The 19,659-nt window shown below is 40.7% G+C and overlaps 1 protein-coding gene across 1 annotated transcript; it reads right to left on the minus strand.

Annotated features, from left to right (window-relative positions):
- Window positions 1–556: 556 nt before the first annotated feature.
- On the minus strand, window positions 557–18,610 carry MDM4 (MDM4 regulator of p53). The gene is made up of 11 exons (XM_079327047.1): window positions 18,457–18,610; window positions 14,743–14,848; window positions 14,404–14,478; window positions 12,933–13,066; window positions 10,450–10,499; window positions 6,714–6,775; window positions 5,886–5,982; window positions 5,016–5,176; window positions 4,234–4,368; window positions 3,230–3,310; window positions 557–2,413 (listed from the first exon to the last, which is right to left on the minus strand). The coding sequence occupies exons 2-11, from the start codon at window positions 14,815–14,817 to the stop codon at window positions 1,871–1,873; spliced, it is 1,413 nt and encodes a 470-aa protein (XP_079183173.1). The 5' UTR covers window positions 14,818–14,848; window positions 18,457–18,610; the 3' UTR covers window positions 557–1,870.
- Window positions 18,611–19,659: the final 1,049 nt, after the last annotated feature.

The following is a 19,659-nucleotide window of genomic DNA, read 5'->3' on the forward strand; positions in this document are numbered from 1 at the left end:
TAGAACTGTCTCAGGAAATGGGAATGGGATGGAGAACAAAGGATCAAATCCAGAGGCTTTGCTGAGATTCCCAAGGGATTCTGCAGATATTGGATGGGGAAAAAATCTGCCTGGAAAGGGGAAAAATTTCCTAAAAATGAGGAAAAGTCTGCCTGGAAAGGGAGAAAAATGTTCCTAAAATGGGAAAAAATCTGCCTGGAAAGAAGAAAAAAAATTATTTGAAAAGGTGAAAAATCTGCCTGAAAAGGAGAAAAAAATTCTGCCTGGAAAGGGGGAAAAAACTGCTAGAAAAGGGGGAAATTATGCATGGAAAAAGTGCAAATGGGGCTTTAAAGGAATTATTTTGTCCCTCAGAAGTTCATGTTTTGTTTTTAAAGCCACTTTTCACTCAAAAATGAGGATTTCTTTTAAACCTAAAGGACAGATGAGGGCAGGTGGAACATCCCAAAATTTCCCAAAGCTGCTGGAATTGAATCCTGCTGGACAGAGGTGATACAGGATAGATTTAAATATATAAAAAAAGAGAAGAAATAGAAATTAAAGAACCCAAAAAACCCCCAAAATATAACATTATTATTATTATTCCATCTGATTTGTGACCTGAGAGGTGTGGATTAAAGTTGCATTTATTTCCCATCTGGGAGCAAGGAATTCTCTACCCTGCTGACCTTAAACAATATAAAAAAAAATCAGGAATAAAGTTATTATTCTCCTTTCTTCTCCCCAAACCAAATCCCCTGCCCTCCCACCATAAATATTTATTTCTATTTTTATGTCTCTGCTCCAAAGGATTGCACAAGTTGGGACTTATGGAAAAAAAAAAACATTCCAAAAGTCACAATTTACAAATCTTATGTTCTTGGTCAGGCAAAAGAATCCCAAAGGATAAAACTGGGCAGAAGTTGGAAAATTGGGAAAATTTTCAAGCTGGGATTTTGATCTTGAGGAGATTTTCATGGAAAAATGGATCCTGCAGAGGATTCTTGGTAGGATTTCAATCTTGGTTTTCTTTGGTTTCACTGGCTCAGCTCTGGAATTGGGGTTTGAGTGCAAAAATCTTCATTTTGGGGTTATTTTAGGGGCAGAAGGACCTGCAATCCCATAAAGATCCTGGTGGTCATCCTGATCTCCTTCCTGCACACACTGAAATGGAAATTTGAGTGCAAAAATCCTCATTTTGGGATTATTTTATGAGCAAAGGGCCTTGCTACCCCATAAAGATCCTGCTGACCATCTTGATCCTGCAGACTGAGCACTGGAATTGGGGTTTTTGTGCAAAAAATCCTCTTTTTGGGGTTATTTTAGTAGTAGATAGTCTTGCTATCCCACAAAGATCCTCATGGCCATCCTGATCTTCCTGTACACATTAAAATTGGGATTTGAGTGCAAAAATCCTCATTTTGGGGTTATTTTAGGGTCAGAAGATCCTGCTACCACCTGAAGATCCTGATGACCATCTTGATCTTCCTGTTCACACTGAAATTGGGGTTTGAGTGCAAAATTCTCCATTTTAGGGTTATTTTAGTAGAAGAAGGTCTTGCTATCCCATGAAGATCCTGATGACCATCCTGATCTTCCTGCACACTTTAAAATTGGGATTTGAGTGCAAAAATCCTCATTTTAGGGTTATTTTAGGGGCAGAAGATCCTGCTACCACCTGAAGATCCTGATGACCATCTTGATCTTCTTGTACACACTGAATTTGGGGTTTGAGTGCAAAATTCTCCATTTTGGGGTTATTTTAGTAGTAGAACGTCTTGCTGTCCCATGAAAATCCTGATAATCATATTGATCTCCCTGTTCACACTGAAATTGGGGTTTGAGTGCAAAATTCTCCACTTTGGGGTTATTTTAGAGGCAGAAGATGCTGCTATCCCATGAAGATCCTGATGACCATCTTGATCTCCTTCCTGCACACGGGGCACGGCGATTTCTTCTTCTTCAGCATCCTGGCACACCTGAAGCAGGCCACCAGGTGAGCAGTCCTTCCATGGACAATATTCCCATCTCGAGGCCTGTGCTGGCACAGGAAGCAGGGATTCAGCAGGGTTTTGATGCTCTCCAAAGATTCCATCTCCTCCTCTTTCTTCAGCTTGGTAAAATCCAAGTTTGTCCCGTCCCGCGCCAGATCCAAGGAGTCGATGGAGCCGCCGGGATCCCCGAGGGGTTTGGGATCTCCCAAAAAAAGATGTTTGGCTTGGCCAACTGGGGCTGAAATTGTCCTCCTGCAGTCTGGGACATCCATCCCTTCATCCTGCTCCTGCTTTTCCATGGAGTTGATGTTGGAGAGGGACAGGGAATGGGGCAGTTTGGGGCAGTCCCTGTACCAGTCCTTGCGCAGGGCCCAGCAGCGGTAGCAGTACCTTTTCCCTGGAGAGTTGAATTTCTTGCACTTGGAGCATTGCCAGCAATCCTGAAGGATTTAAAGTGAAAAAATTCCAGCCCCCCCCCACAAAAAATTAATTAATTTGTTTTTGGGTATTCCTTGGTTTAGCCATGTGGGAAAAGCAGCAATGAAGCCTCGTTATAAAAAATGTTATTTATGATTGATTTATAAGCTGGAAAAATCAACATTTTGTGGCTTGGGATTGATTTGTCCCAGATTTTTCCCCTCTCCTTTCTTTCTTCCAGCCCTCTGGAGGAATCCAAGCTGGGCCAGTTTATTTTTATTTAATTTCAAGAGAATTTTCAATCTTTTGCTCAAAATTTAAGGGGAGAGCTCCTGGAATTTGGCAGGAATTTGTTTTCCAGGCTCATCCATCACTTACCAGCTGTTGAATCTGCACAATTAATGGATTTATTAATTAATTATCTCACAGCAAAGGGCAGGAGCTGCCCAAGTGCAGAGCCAGGGTTCAGCTGTCCAAAACCTGGGACATCCCCATTTATTCCAGGCTGGAAAATTCTGTTAAACCATTAAAATTCTGCTAGAATTATTAAAATTCTCTTAAAACCATAAAAAAATCTGTTAAAATCATTAAAATTCTGCTAGAATTATTAAAATTCTAAGTTTTTTGAGTGATTATAAAGTGCTGCTTGAGATTCCAGGTCCCTTCCAAGGACAATCCTCCAGATTTCCATCCAGAGGGGACAACACAGAATTAAAATTTTACTAAAACCTTATTTAAAATCTTCACTTTTTTTTTCCTTTTTTTTTTTTTTGGTGGGGGGGAAACCCACATGAAAATCAGCTTTTCCCACCCCAAAAGCAGCCCCAAGGAATTCCCACCTCAGATGCAGCCTCTGTGTCTGTGTCATCACTCAGGCACTGGGAATCCTCCAGCTCATCCAAGCTCACATCCTCAGGCACCTGGAATTCCAGGAAAGACTTGTCAGAGGGTGGGAATGTTGGAATATTCCCTAATTTTTGTTTGTCTTATGCTGCACACCCCAATTAAAGGATTACATCATCAGCTTGCTCATTAAATAATTTCTAAAGTGATTAAAAAGCCCATTTTTGCAGAATGTTGTTTTACTGTGATCAGATTTGAGTCTTCAGCTGGACTTGAACCTTTAAAAGCCTTTTCCAAACTTAATTCCATAATTTTTTTGATTTATAACTTTTGCAGCTATTGGTCAGAAACTCCACTTCAGTTTGCTGCCAGAAGTTGAATTAATTTTAAATTGATTTTCTGCCTTGAAAATATGAATTTCAACCAAAACCCAAGCAGGAAAACCATTAAACATGTGAGGGATGGTGGCAGCTTCTCCTAACCAGGATTTAACCTTTGGTTGGGAACAGATCCAGCTCTTCAAGGACAGCAATAAAAATGGAGGGATGAAAATGGAGGAATAAAGATGGAGGGGCAAAAAGGTGGGAGGGACAAAAAGGTGGGAGGGGCAAAAAAGGTGGGAGGGGCAAAAAAGGTGGGAGGGGCAAAAAGGTGGGAGGGGCAAAAAGGTGGGAGGGGCAAAAAAGGTGGGAGGGGCAAAAAAGGTGGGAGGGGCAAAAAAGGTGGGAGGGGCAAAAAAGGTGGGAGGGGGAAAAAAGGTGGGAGGGGCAAAAAAGGTGGGAGGGGCAGAGATGGAGGGGCAAAAAGGTGGGGGGGCAAAAAAAGGTGGGAGGGGCAAAAAAGGTGGGAGGGGCAAAAAAGGTGGGAGGGGCAGAGATGGAGGGGCAAAAAGGTGGGAGGGACAAAAAAGTGGGAGGGGCAAAAAAGGTGGGAGGGGCAAAAAAGGTGGGAGGGGCAGAGATGGAGGGGACAGAGATGGATGAAAGTGTGGTAAAGGTACCTTTGTGTCACCTTCTGTCACCTCCTCACAGTCCAGCACCTCCACCTTGAGGCCAGCACTGCCCTGCTCCAGGGGACACTCGTTGAGGAACCACAGATCATCTGTGGTGTCTGAAACTATGGCAGTGTCAATGTCCTGAGGGGAAAAAAAAACCAGGAAAAACAATTTAGGAGCAGCTCCACATCCAGCACTGCCATGTTTTCCTCTCCAACAACCTCCAGGGCTCTGGCACCTCACTGCCCTCAGACACCCCTTGGTAAAATTTGTTCCAATTTTCACCTTATAGGCTTCCATTTTTTAAATTTTCCTCTCACAGATTCTCTTTTTTGCAATTTCCCCCTCCCAAATTCCCTCTTTTCCCAATTTTCCCCTCACATTCTCTATTTTCCCAATTTTCACCTCATAAATTCCCTCTTTTCTCAAATTTCCCATCCCAAATTCTACTTTTCCCAATTCCCCCTCACTCTCTCCCCTTTTTCCAACCTCCACCACTTCCAGCTTGGCCACCACCCTACAATGTTGATCCTAATTAAAAAAAAAATAAAACAAACTCCCCAAATCCAGACACCTCTGAGGGCCTTGAGGGCAGAATTAGGTTGATTTAAAAACCCTAAAAGTCACCAGTCACCCCAGAAAAACTGGGACAAACCCACACTGGGAAAAAGGCAGAAAATCCAGGAATGGAGAATAGAAAGAGAGGAAAAAACGGGAATATTGGATTTCCTTGGAAGCCAAAAGAGGAGAGGAAGAGCAGCAAGGCCCCTCTTTAAGGGGTCACTCACCTGGTTAGTTTGAATATCTGTGGATCCATTACTCCTGGATTTGTAATTGCTTCTGAGATTCCCTAAAAACCACCAGGGCAGCCCAGCCACATCCCACTCCTCAAAAACCAGGTCCAGCTTGGGCTTTTTGCTTTTGGAGAGGTTTTCTATCAAGTCTTTGTCTGGAAGAGCCAAGCACAGTCCAAGTTATTGGGTAAAAGAGCAGCAGAGAAAAATTGGGGCCAAATCTGATTTTTTTTTAACTTATTGTATCAGGCTGAGAGCTTTGGGGTTTGGATGTTGCATCCAGCAAAAACCAGGGAACATCCCAGTTCCCCTGTACAACCTGGGATAGGTTGAGTTTAATTTAAATTTTCACCACAAAAACAGCAACACTTCCCCAGCCAGCCCTGACTGGATTTTTTTGAGTGATTCCAGGAATTGCTGGAATTCAGTTTGCAGCTCCTGAATTCCCAAGAAATGAGGATCCATCCTCCCCATGCTCCAGCCTGGGATCCCAAACTGAGCACTCTGGATTCCAGGATCACTTTGGATCTCCCACCCTGCAGTCCCTGGAGTTTTAAAGGCACAGCCAAGGCTGGTTTGTAGATCCAGGAAAAAAATTGGAATTTCCAGCTCTCCCATTTGAGCTGGACACAAGGAGCTGCTTTTCCAATTGAGTTTCCTTTTGGGCTCTGAGGCAGCTGGAGCAGAAGTTTTGCTGTCACCCTCCAGGATCCCAGTCTCAATCTTTAGCACTGAGATTTTTAATTATTCTATTCCAAACCAGGTTTTTTTGGAGTCTTCCAAATCCCTCCTCTAACATTTTGCTGCTGTGTGTCCTACATGTGTTTGCAAACCTTGTGATAGTTCAGAAATTTGTCCCCTCACCTTCACAAGTGTCACATTTGGGCTCTGAGGTAGCTGGAGCAGAAGTTTTGCTGTCACCCTCCAGGATCCCAGAGTCAGATCCTTCCTCCTGGCTGAGCTGCAGGAAGGAAAATGCAGAATTAGCCCAGCAGAGCTTGCAGGGACAAGGGGATGCAGCACTTCCATCCCCAGGCACCAGCTGCAGGACAAGACCAAGCAGGTAGAAAGAGGAAACAATCCAGAATAAAAACTACAAACTATTTTCTCTTTAAAGCCACTGGAATCAGCACAAACAACCAAGGAAAAATCTTCAGCTTGGCAAAAACCCCCAAAGTTGTGGTGTTTTTTTCCTGTAGTAAAAGTGATTTTGTGACTCTGACACTTCCCATCCCTCACCCCAAACCACACCTGGAAAAACTTTGGAGGCGCCAAGATTTTTCCTAGGTTTTCACCACTTGCCTGCTAAACTGGAAACAAATCCTAACTAGGCACAGTGAACTATCTGACATTTCCTACTGGGAGAAAAAGTGGGATAAAAGGGGGGGAAAAAAAGGCAGGAAAACACAGCTGGAGATGCTGAGGGCTGGAAGTGCTGCAGCCCAGAAAAACGTACTCAGAGACTGGCACTCTGTCACGAGGAGAACAGAGAAGGGTGACTCTGTCCCTGCTCTGTGGACTCCCAAGAACTTTTTGAAAAAATTTTTTGGGGGATTGTTTTCTTTCAGGAAGGTGAGGAGCAGCACAAAATCCAAAAAAAAAAAAGAGAAAAGTTCTGGCAGTCCACCATGCAGAGGTACAGAGAAGGGGCGGCTCTGTACAAGAAAAGAACCCACGGGCAGTGGGGTTTACCTGCAGCTGGTCTGGGCTGGGCTTAGCGACGTTCTGCTCCTTTGGGAGAGTCTGTGCAGCATCTGCAGATAGCAGGTAAAACACAAGGAAAATCCTTCCCTGGAAATCCCCACTCACACAGCAGGCAGGGCCTGGGGCAAGCAACCAACCAGCCAGGCTTGGCAGAGCTCAGGGAAAGCCTTTGGGAGATCCGGGTTCCTCTGGGGGAAGGGGGATTGATGGGTGTGGGGAGAGGAGGATGGGTGAAAATTCACAGTGTTCTTCACCAAGAGAAGAATGGTTGGTTTTCCTACAGTCATCCCAAATTCAGTTCTTCTCAAAGGGAAAAATATTCAGAATATTCTTCCCAAAGGGAAAAATCTTCTTTTTTCTATAGTCATCCCAAATTCTGAATGTTCGCAAAGGAAGAGGGAAGTTTTTCCTTTTTCAAAGGGAAAAATTGCTCAGAATGTTCTTCCCAAAGGGAAAAATATTCTTTTTTCCTACAGTCATCCCAAAATCAGTTCTTCCCAAAGGGAAAAATATTCAGAATATTCTTCCCAAAGGGAAAAATCTTCTTTTTTCTATAGTCATCCCAAATTCTTAATGTTCGCAAAGGAAGAGGAAAGTTTTTCCTTTTTCAAAGGGAAAAATTGCTCAGAATGTTCTTCCCAAAGGGAAAAATATTCTTTTTTCCTATAGTCATCCCAAATTCCAAATGTTCCTCCCAAATGGAAAAATAATCAGAATATTCTTCCCAAAGGGAAAAAAAGATTCTCTTTGCTACAGACATTTCAAATTCAGAATATTCTTCCCAAAGGGAAAATCTGTTTCTTCTTCCTACAGCCATTCCAAATTCAACAGTCATCCCAAATTCAAAATTCAAAATGCTCTTCCCAAAGGGAAAAAATTATTATTATTCCTATACCATTCCAAATTCAGAATATTCTTCCCAAAGAAAAAAATATTCAGAATATTCTTCCCAAAGGGAAAAAAGATTCTTTTCCCTACAGCCATCCCAAGCTCCAGGGCTTTGCCACAGGAATTCCTGGTAACTCTGAATATTGTGAATCTCTTACTCCTGCATTTGGAATTTGGAATTTTTCCTGGAGTTTCCAAGGCACAGCCAAGGCTTTTTTTTGTATATCCAGGGAATTTCCAGCTCTCCCATCCCAGCTGGAAACTCTCACATTTTTGCACAGAGCTGCTTTTCCAACTGAGAAAAGTCTCCTTGAGACAAGAGAATCAAAAGTGGAAAAGCAGGAAAATTGTTCCTCAAATTTCTGATATCTCCATTAGTGATCCAGCAAAAAATCCCCCTCAGGGGAAATAAAATATGAGATACACCCCAAAAAAAATCTCATTTTTGTTCAGTTCCCTGCTTGGTTTGTAGGGAATGACTGCAGATCCTCCAGCATTGCAAAGGGAATCCCACAAGGAAGGATTTTGGTTTTTTTTTTTTAATTCCTGAGGATTCCTGCCCTTCCTGAAGGATTTGGGCATGAGGAATAAAAAGCAAAGAAAAGAAAATTCCATGCAGGACACAGCTGGATCCAGCTGATGATGCTGCTCCCAAGAGTTAATTAAAAGGCTGAGCTAAATTAAATTAAATAAACATGCCAGGCTGGTTCCTGCTTGCTCCCTTTTTAACTGAACAGGAAAATTCCCTCCTGCATGAGGTTGATTCCCACCAGGAATCAAACATGGGAAGAGGCAAAAAAAATCCACCTGAAAGTGGAAAAAAAATTCCAGGATCAAAGGTGGCAGGGATAAAGAAATTCCTGTTTTTATTCCTGCTTCCATCACCTTCCAGCTGCTGGGTTTTGAATCCCTGATGGAAAACAGGGAGAATCCTCCTTCCAAAATCTGATTTTCAGGAAGTGGAAATTCTCCAGGTGCTGGAAGGTTCCCCAGAAAAAGCAGCTTGAAGGTGAGAGATTCCTAAATGTGTCTTGTGGGAGTTAGACTTGGGAAAAGTGGGAAAGGAAGGGGGAAATTAGATAAGGAAGGGGAAAATATTAGAAAAGAAAAGGGGGGAAATTAGTCAAGGAAATGGGGGGAAATTAGTAAGGGGGGAAAATTAGAAAAGAGGAAAAAATTAGAAAAGGAAGGGGGAAATTAGAAAAGGAAGGGGAAAATATTAGACAAGAAAAGGGGGGAAATTAGTCAAGGAAATGGGGGGAAATTAGAAAGGGGGGAAAATTAGAAAAGAGGGAAAAATTAGGAAAGGGGGGGAAAATTAGGAAGGGGGGGGGAAATTAGGAAAGGAAGGGGGAAATTAGGAAAGGAAGGGGGAAATTAGGAAAGAGGAAAAAAATTAGAAAAGGAAGGGGGAAATTAGAAAAGGAAGAGGGAAATTAGAAAAGGGAAGAGGGAAATTAGGAAAGGAAGGGGGAAATTAGGAAAGGGAAGAGGGAAATTAGGAAAGGAAGGGGGAAATTAGAAAAGGGAAGAGGGAAATTAGAAAGGGGGAACATTAAACAAGAAAAGGGGGGAAATTAAACAAGAAAAGAGGAAAAAATGTTGGCAAAGAGGGAAAATTAGACAAGGAGGAAAATCAGGCAAGAAAGGAAGAGAAACAGCTGGAAAGGGAAGGAAAACAGCTGGAAAGGGAAGGAAACAGCTGGAAAAGGGAAAGAAAACAGCTGGAAAAGGGAAAGAGAAGAGCTGGAAAAGGGAAAGAGAAGAGCTGGAGCCTCCATCCCTGTGCACTCCAAGGTCTGGTCTGCCAAGCTTGGTTGGTTTGGGTCCCACTCACACAGAGCCAGGTCTAAGTCAGTCCTAGGAAGAGTTTTTCCTGAGCCAGGCTTAAAGTGAGGCCAGGAAAAGGCAGCAATTCCCAGGATTTGCCTGGGAATCCTCAGCTCTCACACCCAGCTTTGCTTGGCAACAGGAAACAACAGCACTCACACCATTTTCCTACAGGTAAAAAAGTCCAAAAAGAGCTCCAAAGATTCTTTTAGAAATCAAAATATTCTGGAAAAGAATCTTCTGTGAAAAAAAAAAAAAAAATCAAGGAAGAAAATGGAATTCTTCAGGGCCGCGTTTTGAATTTTCATTTCATTTTTAATTTCTCCACTGAGGCCTCCTAAAGGTTTAAATCCATTTGATGTGTTTTTAAAAAAATGGGAAATGTGGAACAGAAATCCACAGCTGTGGATGAAATTCTTTTTATGTTTTAAAAAAAATGGAAAATGAGGCACAAAAGTCCACAGCTCTGCCAGTGGAGTTTATTTTTATTTTTCCCAGTCCTACAATAAGAACTGGTTCCAAGGTAGCTACCCCAGCACAGATTAATTTAATTTTTTAATTAATTAATTTTTTAAAAATGATAATTAATTTTCATTCTGATGGAGTTTGATTTGATTCCTCTCACCAGCTGGGGAAGCTGCAAGGCTCAAGATTAAAACCTTGCAGATTTTTTAGCATCCTTAGAGATAATCAAAATAAAAAGTGAGGTGAGAGCAAGAATTTGTAGCTCTGAAGCTGAAAAAAAAAAACCTGGAGAAACCAATAAAAGATTGATTTGGATTGATGAAAGATTGATTAGAGTATTTAAGGATTTAGCTCAAATTTGGGTTATTTTGGCACCACTCAAACAGTTCCTGGCACACAGAAAAGACACAAACTCTGAGAGATTTGCTGGGAAAAGCTTCTGAGAGAATTTTATTCCTCCTGCAGCCACAGGATTTGGGATTTTCCTGCATTTGGTACTTACCAGGTCAGAAAAAAGATTTATGGAACAGGAGCAACTTACCTGGGAGGGCAGCAGGGCTCAGGTTCCTCTTCAGCATCTCGTACACAGGGCTGGGAGAGACAGGAAAATCCCTTTAGTGATCCCAAAAAATCCCTTTAGTGATGCCAAAAAATCCCTTTAGTGATGCCAAAAAATCCCTTTAGTGATGCCAAAAAATCCCTTTAGAGATCCCAAAAAATCCCTTTAGTGATCCCCAAAAAAATCCCTTTAGTGATCCCAAAAAATCCCTTTAGTGATGCCAAAAAATCCCTTTAGTGATCCCCAAAAAAATCCCTTTAGTGATCCCAAAAAATCCCTTTAGTGATCCTCAAAAATCCCTTTAGTGATCCCAAAAAAATCCCTTTAGTGATCCCAAAAAAATCCCTTTAGTGATGCCAAAAAATCCCTTTAGAGATCCCAAAAAATCCCTTTAGTGATCCCAAAAAAAATCTCTTTAGTGATCCCAAAAAAATCCCTTTAGTGATCCCAAAAAATCCCTTTAGAGATCCCAAAAAATCCCTTTAGTGATCCCCAAAAACATCCCTTTAGAGATCCCAAAAAATCCCTTTAGTGATCCCCAAAAAATCCCTTTAGAGATCCCAAAAAAAATCCCTTTAGTGATCCCAAAAAATCCCTTCAGTGATCCCAAAAAAAATCCCTTTAGTGATCCCCAAAAAATCCCTTTAGAGATCCCAAAAATCCCTTTAGTGATCCCAAAAAATCCCTTTAGTGATCCCAAAAAATCCCTTTAGTGATCCCCAAAAAAATCCCTTTAGTGATCCCAAAAAAAATCCCTTTAGAGATCCCAAAAAAATCCCTTTAAAGATCCCAAAAAATCCCTTTAAAGATCCCAAAAAATCCCTTTAGTGATCCCAAAAAATCCCTTTAGTGATCCCAAAAAAAATCCCTTTAGAGATCCCCAAAAAATCCCTTTAGAGATCCCAAAAAATCCCTTTAGTGATCCCAAAAAAAATCCCTTTAGTGATGCCAAAAAAATCCCTTTAGAGATCCCAAAAAAATCCCTTTAGTGATCCCCAAAAAAATCCCTTTAGTGATGCCAAAAAATCCCTTTAGAGATCCCAAAAAATCCCTTTAGTGATCCCCAAAAAAATCCCTTTAGTGATCCCAAAAAATCCCTTTAGAGATCCCAAAAAAAATCCCTTTAGAGATCCCCAAAAAAATCCCTTTAGAGATCCCAAAAAAATCCCTTTAGTGATCCCAAAAAATCCCTTTAGTGATCCCAAAAAAAATCCCTTTAGTGATCCCAAAAAATCCCTTTAGTGATCCCAAAAAATCCCTTTAGTGATCCCAAAAAATCCCTTTAGTGATGCCAAAAAATCCCTTTAGAGATCCCAAAAAATCCCTTTAGTGATGCCAAAAAATCCCTTTAGAGATCCCAAAAAAAAATCCCTTTAAAGATCCCAAAAAATCCCTTTAGTGATCCCAAAAAATCCCTTTAGTGATCCCAAAAAAATCCCTTTAGAGATCCCAAAAAATCCCTTTAGTGATCCCAAAAAATCCCTTTAGTGATCCCAAAAAAATCCCTTTAGAGATCCCAAAAAATCCCTTTAGTGATCCCAAAAAATCCCTTTAGTGATCCCCAAAAAAATCCCTTTAGTGATCCCAAAAAATCCCTTTAGTGATCCCAAAAAATCCCTTTAGTGATCCCAAAAAATCCCTTTAGAGATCCCAAAAAATCCCTTCAGTGATCCCCAAAAAATCCCTTTAGAGATCCCAAAAAATCCCTTTAGTGATCCCAAAAACCATAAACCACAGGGATTGATTTAATAAATCCCAAAAATCATAAACACACAGGGATTGATTTTACAGATCCCAAAAACCAATTTTTCCAACATACAAATGGGAGTTTTTCCATATACAAATGGGAATTTTCCCACATACAAATGTGAATTTTTCCCACACACAAATGGGATTTTTTCCACACACAAATGGGAATTTTTCCCCATACAAATGGGAATTTTTCCCCATACAAATGGGAATTTTTCCCATGTACAAATATGAATTTTTCCCCATACAAATGGGAATTTTTCCCATGTACAAATATGAATTTTTCCCCATACAAATGGGAATTTTTCCCATGTACAAATATGAATTTTTCCCCATACAAATATGAATTTTTCCCACGTACAAATATGAATTTTTCCCCGTACAAATATGAATTTTTCCCCGTACAAACATGAATTTTTCCCCGTACAAACATGAATTTTTCCCACGTACAAACATGAATTTTTCCCCATACAAATATGAATTTTTCCCCGTACAAATGGGAATTTTTCCCCCGTACAAATATGAATTTTTCCCCATACAAATATGAATTTTCCCACACACAAATGTGAATTTTTCCCACGTACAAATATGAATTTTTCCCCATACAAACATGAATTTTTCCCCATACAAATATGAATTTTTCCCCGTACAAATATGAATTTTTCCCACATACAAACATGAATTTTTCCCCATACAAACATGAATTTCTCCCCTACCTGGGATCCTTGACAGAGAAGCTCTGCAGTCCCAGCAGCTCCCCCAGCTGATCCCCTCCACAGTGCACCAGGTGCTGCTGCCTCTTGTCGTAGAGCTGCCTGCCCATGATGTACTGACCCAGGAAATGCATCACCTGTGGGACAGCCCCAGGCTGAGCCCCCAGCCCAGCAATCCCTGCCTTGGGATGCTGCTGCTCTGGGTGCTCAGAGGGAACTGCAGCTGCTTTGGGCTGTTAGGGGAAGGGCTGGGGCAGATTTGGGGTTGGTGGGTGGGGGGAGAGGGAAATGTCCTGAAAAATGGGGTTAGCCTGGTTTTAATGGGGTTAGCCTGGTTCTAATGGGGTTAGCCTGGTTCTAATGGGGTTAGCCTGGTTCTAATGGGGTTAGCCTGGTTCTAATGGGGTTAGCCTGGTTCCAATGGGGTTAGCCTGGTTCCAATGGGGTTAGCCTGGTTCCAATGGGGTTAGCCTGGTTCCAATGGGGTTAGCCTGGTTCCAATGGGGTTAGCCTGGTTCCAATGGGGTTAGCCTGGTTCCAATGGGGTTAGCCTGGTTTTAATGGGGTTAGCCTGGTTCTAATGGGGTTAGCCTGGTTCTAATGGGGTTAGCCTGGTTCTAATGGGGTTAGCCTGGTTCTAATGGGGTTAGCCTGGTTCTAATGGGGTTAGCCTGGTTCCAATGGGGTTAGCCTGGTTCTAATGGGGTTAGCCTGGTTCTAATGGGGTTAGCCTGGTTCCAATGGGGTTAGCCTGGTTCCAATGGGGTTAGCCTGGTTCTAATGGGGTTAGCCTGGTTCCAATGGGGTTAGCCTGGTTTTAATGGGGTTAGCCTGGTTCCAATGGGGTTAGCCTGGTTCCAATGGGGTTAGCCTGGTTCTAATGGGGTTAGCCTGGTTCTAATGGGGTTAGCCTGGTTCCAATGGGGTTATCCTGGCTTTAATGGGGTTAGCCCAGTACAGAATGGGCTATTCCCAGTTCAGAATGGGTTATTCCCAGTTCAGAATGGGGGTTATCCTGGTTCTAATGGGGTTAGCCTGGTTCTAATGGGGTTATCCTGGTTCTAATGGGGTTAGCCCAGTTCAGAATGGGGCTATTCCCAGTTCAGAATGGGGCTATCCCAGCAACCCCAAAGTGTCCCCAAAAATTAACCCTGAAGTGTCCCCAAAGTGACCCTGAATTGACCAAATGTCCCCAAAAATTAACCCTGAAGTGTCCCCAAAGTGACCCTGAAGTGACCCCAAAGTGACCCCAGTGTCCCCAAAAAACTGACCCTAAAGTGCCCCCAGATAAAACAGGGATATTGTCCAGGTAAGGCTTGAATTAGAGGGAATTAATGAGTGAATCCCATCCCAATTCCCAAAAAAAAGCCCCACAAAACCCAGGATAAGGAATGTATGGAATGTGTGGAATGTTTGGAATGTTTGGAATGTGTGGAATTCCCATAAAGAATGTGTGGAATGTCTGGAATTTTACCTCTTTGAGGGTGAAAGTGTCTCCCTGGGCCCCTGCAGCCTGCAGGATCCTCAGCAGGGGAATTTTGGGAATCACCTGGAAAACACAATAAAATTTGGAATTTTAAAAATCACATACTAAAAAAAAAAAAAAAAAAAAATAAAATAAACCCCAAGGAATTTGGATTTCAACCCTCCCAAAAAAAAAACCAACCAAACAAAAAAACCCCAAAGAATTTGGATTTCACCTCTCCCACTAGGATTTGAAATTTTCCAATATCTGATTCCCAGTGGAAAAATTAGGGGAAAAAAGGGGAAAATTAGAAAAGGAAGAAAAAAAACCAAAATAAAAAGTAATTACCTGATTGGTTTGTCCAAGGGTGATCCTGCAGGAATTTCCAGCTCCTGGATTTTGGCTGGAATTTGGGAAGCTCATCCTGGCAGTGAGGAGCTGCAGCAGCACTGACCTACAAATGGTCAAAAATCCCCAAAAATTCCAATTTTCATCCTGGTCTGGGCCCCTCCTGCTTTGTGCTGCTCCAAGGGGTGGAAAAAAAAAAGAAAAAAGGGGAAAAATGATCCTGGAAAAAGTTGGAATGGGGTGGTCAAGGGAGAAAACTGGGTTGGATTTGGTGGTGCTGAAAGTTTTTCCTAAAAATATCAGGATTCCCTAAAAAAAAATTTCAGGATGCCCTAAAAAAATTCTAGGATTCTCTAAAAAAAAATTTCAGGATTCTCTAAAAAAATTCCAGGATTCTCTAAAAAAATTCCAGGATTCTCTAAAAAAAAATTTCAGGATTCACTAAAAAAAATTTCAGGATTCCCTAAAAAAATTCCAGGATTTTCCTGATTCTAAAAGTTTTTCCAGCCCTAAAAATTCCAGGATTCCCTAAAAAAAAAATTCCAGGATTCCCTAAAAAAAAAATTCCAGGATTCCCTAAAAAAATTCCAGGATTCTCTAAAAAAAAAATTCCAGGATTCTCTAAAAAAAAATTTCCAGGATTCTCTAAAAAAAATTCCAGGATTCTCTAAAAAGCTCCTGGGAGTTGGAATTTTGAGGATGTTTTTATTGAATTTTGAATCTGTGTGGGAATTGAATTTTGATTTTCATTCTGAATTTTAATAATAAATTTTCATTTCATTATAAATGAAATAATGAGAATTTGAAAGTGTGAAGCCTCCAAATTTTCAAAGGAAAATTTACATTGTTTTTTTAGAGAATTCTCCCCTGATAAATGGATTTATTCCCACAGGAATTATCAGGAATTTGAGGCACATCATGAGTTGAAAATGAATATTTTGAAAACAATCCAATTGCTCAGGAATGCAGCTGCAGATAAAACAGGCACAAAAATCTGAATTTCAGCACCAGCAACTTCAGAGGTGTTAAAAAGGATTTTTAGGGATTTTAGGAGAAAGTTCTGAGGGTTTTTTTTCAGCATTTCTACAGAATAAAATGGAAATTTCACAGAATAAAATCACTCCCAAAAATCCACTAACTCCAAATATTTGATTCAAGTACATCAAATAATGAAATTTCTAAATAATAATTCAAATTATAACAGCTTTAAACACTTCTCTGATAATATTATTTAAATTTTAAGCGATTTTTGTTATAAAAACCAAAATATTGAAGATAAAATACCCTTAAACCTCCCAGGATGAGCTGGACATTGCATGGAATAAAATAATTCCCAAAAATCCAAAAATCTCCAAATATTTGGGAAGAATTGATACAAACACATCAAATATTTTAATTTGTCAAGGGCATTAACAGTGATCTGAAATAATTCAAATTATAACAGCTTTAATCACTCCCTGGTTAATACTTTTAAAATTTTAACAGATTTCTGATTAAAAAAAAAAAAATTAAACATAAAATGTGCTTAAAAATGAGCTGAGCAGGGTTAATTTAAACACATCAAATATTGTAATTTCTAAATAATAATTCAATTTATAACAGCTTTAATCACTCCTGATTAATATTTTTTTTTAAATTTTTAACCGATTTCTGATTTAAAAAAAAACCAAAATATTCCTTCAAAAAGTTGGACTTACCGACCTTGACTTTCTGTGGCTGGCAAGGAAATTTTGGGATTATTATCCTGGATTTTTTTAATTTAATTTTTTTTTTAGGGATAATTCCCTGGAAAGGATCTGAGGATGAGTTTTTGTAGTTTTTTTTTTTTTTTGTAAAATGTTTTTTTTTAAACCTCGCCCGGAGCAGGGGAAGGAGGGACCGAAAGTGGCCGATAACGACCGGGCTGGGCTGAAAATCAACTTAAAAAAAAAGAGAAAAAAAATCGGAATTTCCTCCCCCTTGGCCAGGCTTGAAATGAGTTTTAACCTTTTCAGCGCTGGTTTTATCACAAAATAATTTATAATTTTTTTTTTTTTTTTAGGCAGCTTGGTTGTTATTAATATTTCTATTTAAACCAACATTAATGTTGGTGTTAATATTTAAAATATATCCAGGCTGGAAACGGCAGAAAATTCAAAATTTAAGGATCTGGAAAAGACCCACGTGGTGGAAATTCATAAAAAAAAAAAGAATTTACTGCTCAGCCAGCTCAGAAATTGAAGATATTTCCAAATTTTACGCGTTGCAAATAATTTCAAATTTTATTATTTGGGAAAAAAAATTCAAATTTCACCTCTCAAGAGGGGAATTTTAGGTGTTAAAAACATCCCTGGAGAGGAAATCGTGAATCACACCCGAGTCATGAGCTGAGTAAATTTTCCACTCCAAAATTTCCCAGAAAGATTCATTTGTTTCTTTAATGACTAAAAAATTCCTTTTTTTTTTTTTTTTTTTTGAACCAGCAAAAACCCGCAGTTTTTTTAAAAACTAAAAATCTCAAGTGGTTAAAAAGTCACTTGAAAACTTATTTAAATAAATTTGGGGGTTTTTTTTAAAGTTTGAATTTAAGGAAAAAATATTTTTTTTTTAATTCTGTTTAAAAAATACAGGAAGGGTTGGGTTCAGGTGAGAGAAATTTTTTTCCGGTTTTAAAATAAATTAAAATATTGAAAATAAAGTTGGGATTTTAGACAATTTTAGGGGAAAACAGCCCGGAAGGAAAAGCTTTAAATAGGAACCATGAATTGATAATTAAATTTATTCTCATCAGAGTTCCTGAAGGGGTTCAGGTCTCAAATTTAACCCTTTAAATTAAAAAATAAAAAAATAAAAATAAAACTTTTAAAATTCTGATTTGTACCTGAGATGAATTTTGCGGCTGCGGCGAAGCATCTGCCAAGAATTTTTTGGGTTTTTCCCCATAAATATCACCCAAATCTCGGGTAAATAAAAGATAATACAATTAAAAAAAAAAACAATGTTGTGCAACTGCTCCTTTTCGGTTGTGAAATGTTGCGAAAGCAGGAGAGAAAAAAAAAAAAAATAAAAAAACCCCACCAAAAGTGATCAATGAAAATCACAAAGAGACAATTGCTGTGCAAATGTCCCCAAATCCCTCCAGGAATTCGGAATAAGGAAACGCCTCCAGCACCTTGATCCTCCTGATTTGGGTTTTTTCTCTATTTTATTAGAGGAAAATGAGGTTTTTTTCAAGGTTTTTCCCTCAATAGTTGATTTTTCCTTAAGTCAAAATTTGCGTTTTGTGGGATCAACGCCTCAGATCTTTATGAGGGTGGGATGCTGGAATTAGAGAGCGGGTTGGGAAAAGCCTGGAAATTAATTTTATTTTTTACAAAGAGATATTTTCTACAAAGCCAGGCTGCTCCAAGCTGGCCGGGGATAATTATGGGATGGAGCAGCCGGGGATTCTCTGGGAATTCCATATCCAGGAAGGATTTATTGCCACACCTATGGCCGCGTCCCCTTCCATCCTTATCGCCTCAGCCCACAATAAACCCACCCCGAAATTCCCTTTTCCAGGCGGGACAATCAAAATTATCCCGGAGTTTCCTGGGATCAGATAAAAGTCGATGGCCGCTCCCGCCGCCTCAGGCTCCTCCCGCCGGCACCGCCTCCTCCTCCTCTTCCTCCTCACCGCCCCCTCAGCCCCGCGCCCCCCGGGGGCTCCCGCGTTCCCCTCAGCGCCCTGCTCACCCTACAGCCGCTCCATGGGCTCCGGGCTGGGGCTCGGGGAGGGGAAGGGACCCCTACACCCCCTGAGGACTCGGCGCCTCCATTTTAGCGGGGTCCGGGCCGCCGCTTCCCCTCACGGCCAACATGGCGGCGGGGCCATAGAGAGGAGCGGGGACGTGCGGATAGAAGGGAGGCGGCGCTGCCGTGGGGTTGTGGCGCCCCCCAGCGGGGCGGAGGACCCCGGCGGTGCTGCCGTGGGTTATGGCGCCCCCCAGCGGGGCGGAGGACCCCGGCGGTGCTGCCTCAGCCTCGGTGGGAAAATAAATGATAAATTGTAAATAAATTGTTTTAAACGCGAATTTAAAAAAATGCTTCACATTCATCATTATAATGATGATGATAATAATATTAAATTAAATAATGCTAAATAATAAATCTTTTGTATTAGGTTATATTTTATGCAGTATGACAAAGTCTAGTAAAAACCCAATAATAATAACTAGTGATAGATATTAATGAAAGTAATAAAAAATTCCTGAAATAAAAAAAACAATATTATCGCAAGTCAGGATGTTCTTTGATGCAAGATCTTTGTATATTTTGAGGTCTAATCAGCAAAAGAGGAGAGCTCAGTGGAGCAGGCAGCAGGAACATCCCGACTCAAGGACACCCTGGAATTATCGAGCCTTAAGGATGGAATAAATCAAAATGTCAATGTGTGTCTTTGTAGAAATCGCTAACTTGGCAAAATATTCAAGGTCCCTGTGTCCTAGAACTGAGCTATCCTCATTTTAATACACACCTGCACACGAGGATATTCTCCTGGGCATTATAATATCCACTGGAATATCCACCTGGATGTTAGAATATCCACCTGGATGTTAGAATATCTACCTGGATATTAGAATATCCATCTATATTCATTAGAAACCGCACACTTTCCTGTGTCACCCACTCCAGGTCACCCTGCCTCGCCGCGGGGCTGAACTGAATTATTTCCAGAGCTCCTTTCCAAAGCTGCGATCCCCACGTTTGGAAAATTCCTAACTAACACCGGGACAGCGCTTGGGACGCCACCAAAGCGGAACCGCTGGGTGTCAACAGAAAAAATCCGGTGCCTTGTGCTGGGTTTGCGGACAGGAATAATTAGAATATTTTCTAATTATCTGTTTGGCCCGAGGGGAGGGAACGGCTCACCGGAATCCGAATTCCTGGAAAAACCAG

Source organism: Erithacus rubecula (genome assembly GCF_903797595.1).
Source record: "Erithacus rubecula genome assembly, chromosome: 26".
In the NCBI taxonomy this organism is placed as follows: Eukaryota; Metazoa; Chordata; class Aves; order Passeriformes; family Muscicapidae; genus Erithacus; species Erithacus rubecula.

Bases quoted from the DNA above. Each gene is read 5' to 3' on its own strand.
- MDM4 (XM_079327047.1), bottom strand. From the start codon at position 14,817: ATGAGCTTCCCAAATTCCAGCCAAAATCCAGGAGCTGGAAATTCCTGC. The intron at 6,776-10,449 runs GTAAGTTGCTCC...TGCTATCTGCAG, and splicing joins GAGCCCTGCTGCCCTCCCAG to ATGCTGCACAGACTCTCCCA. The intron at 4,369-5,015 runs GTGAGTGACCCC...TTTTCCCCTCAG, and splicing joins CAGATATTCAAACTAACCAG to GACATTGACACTGCCATAGT.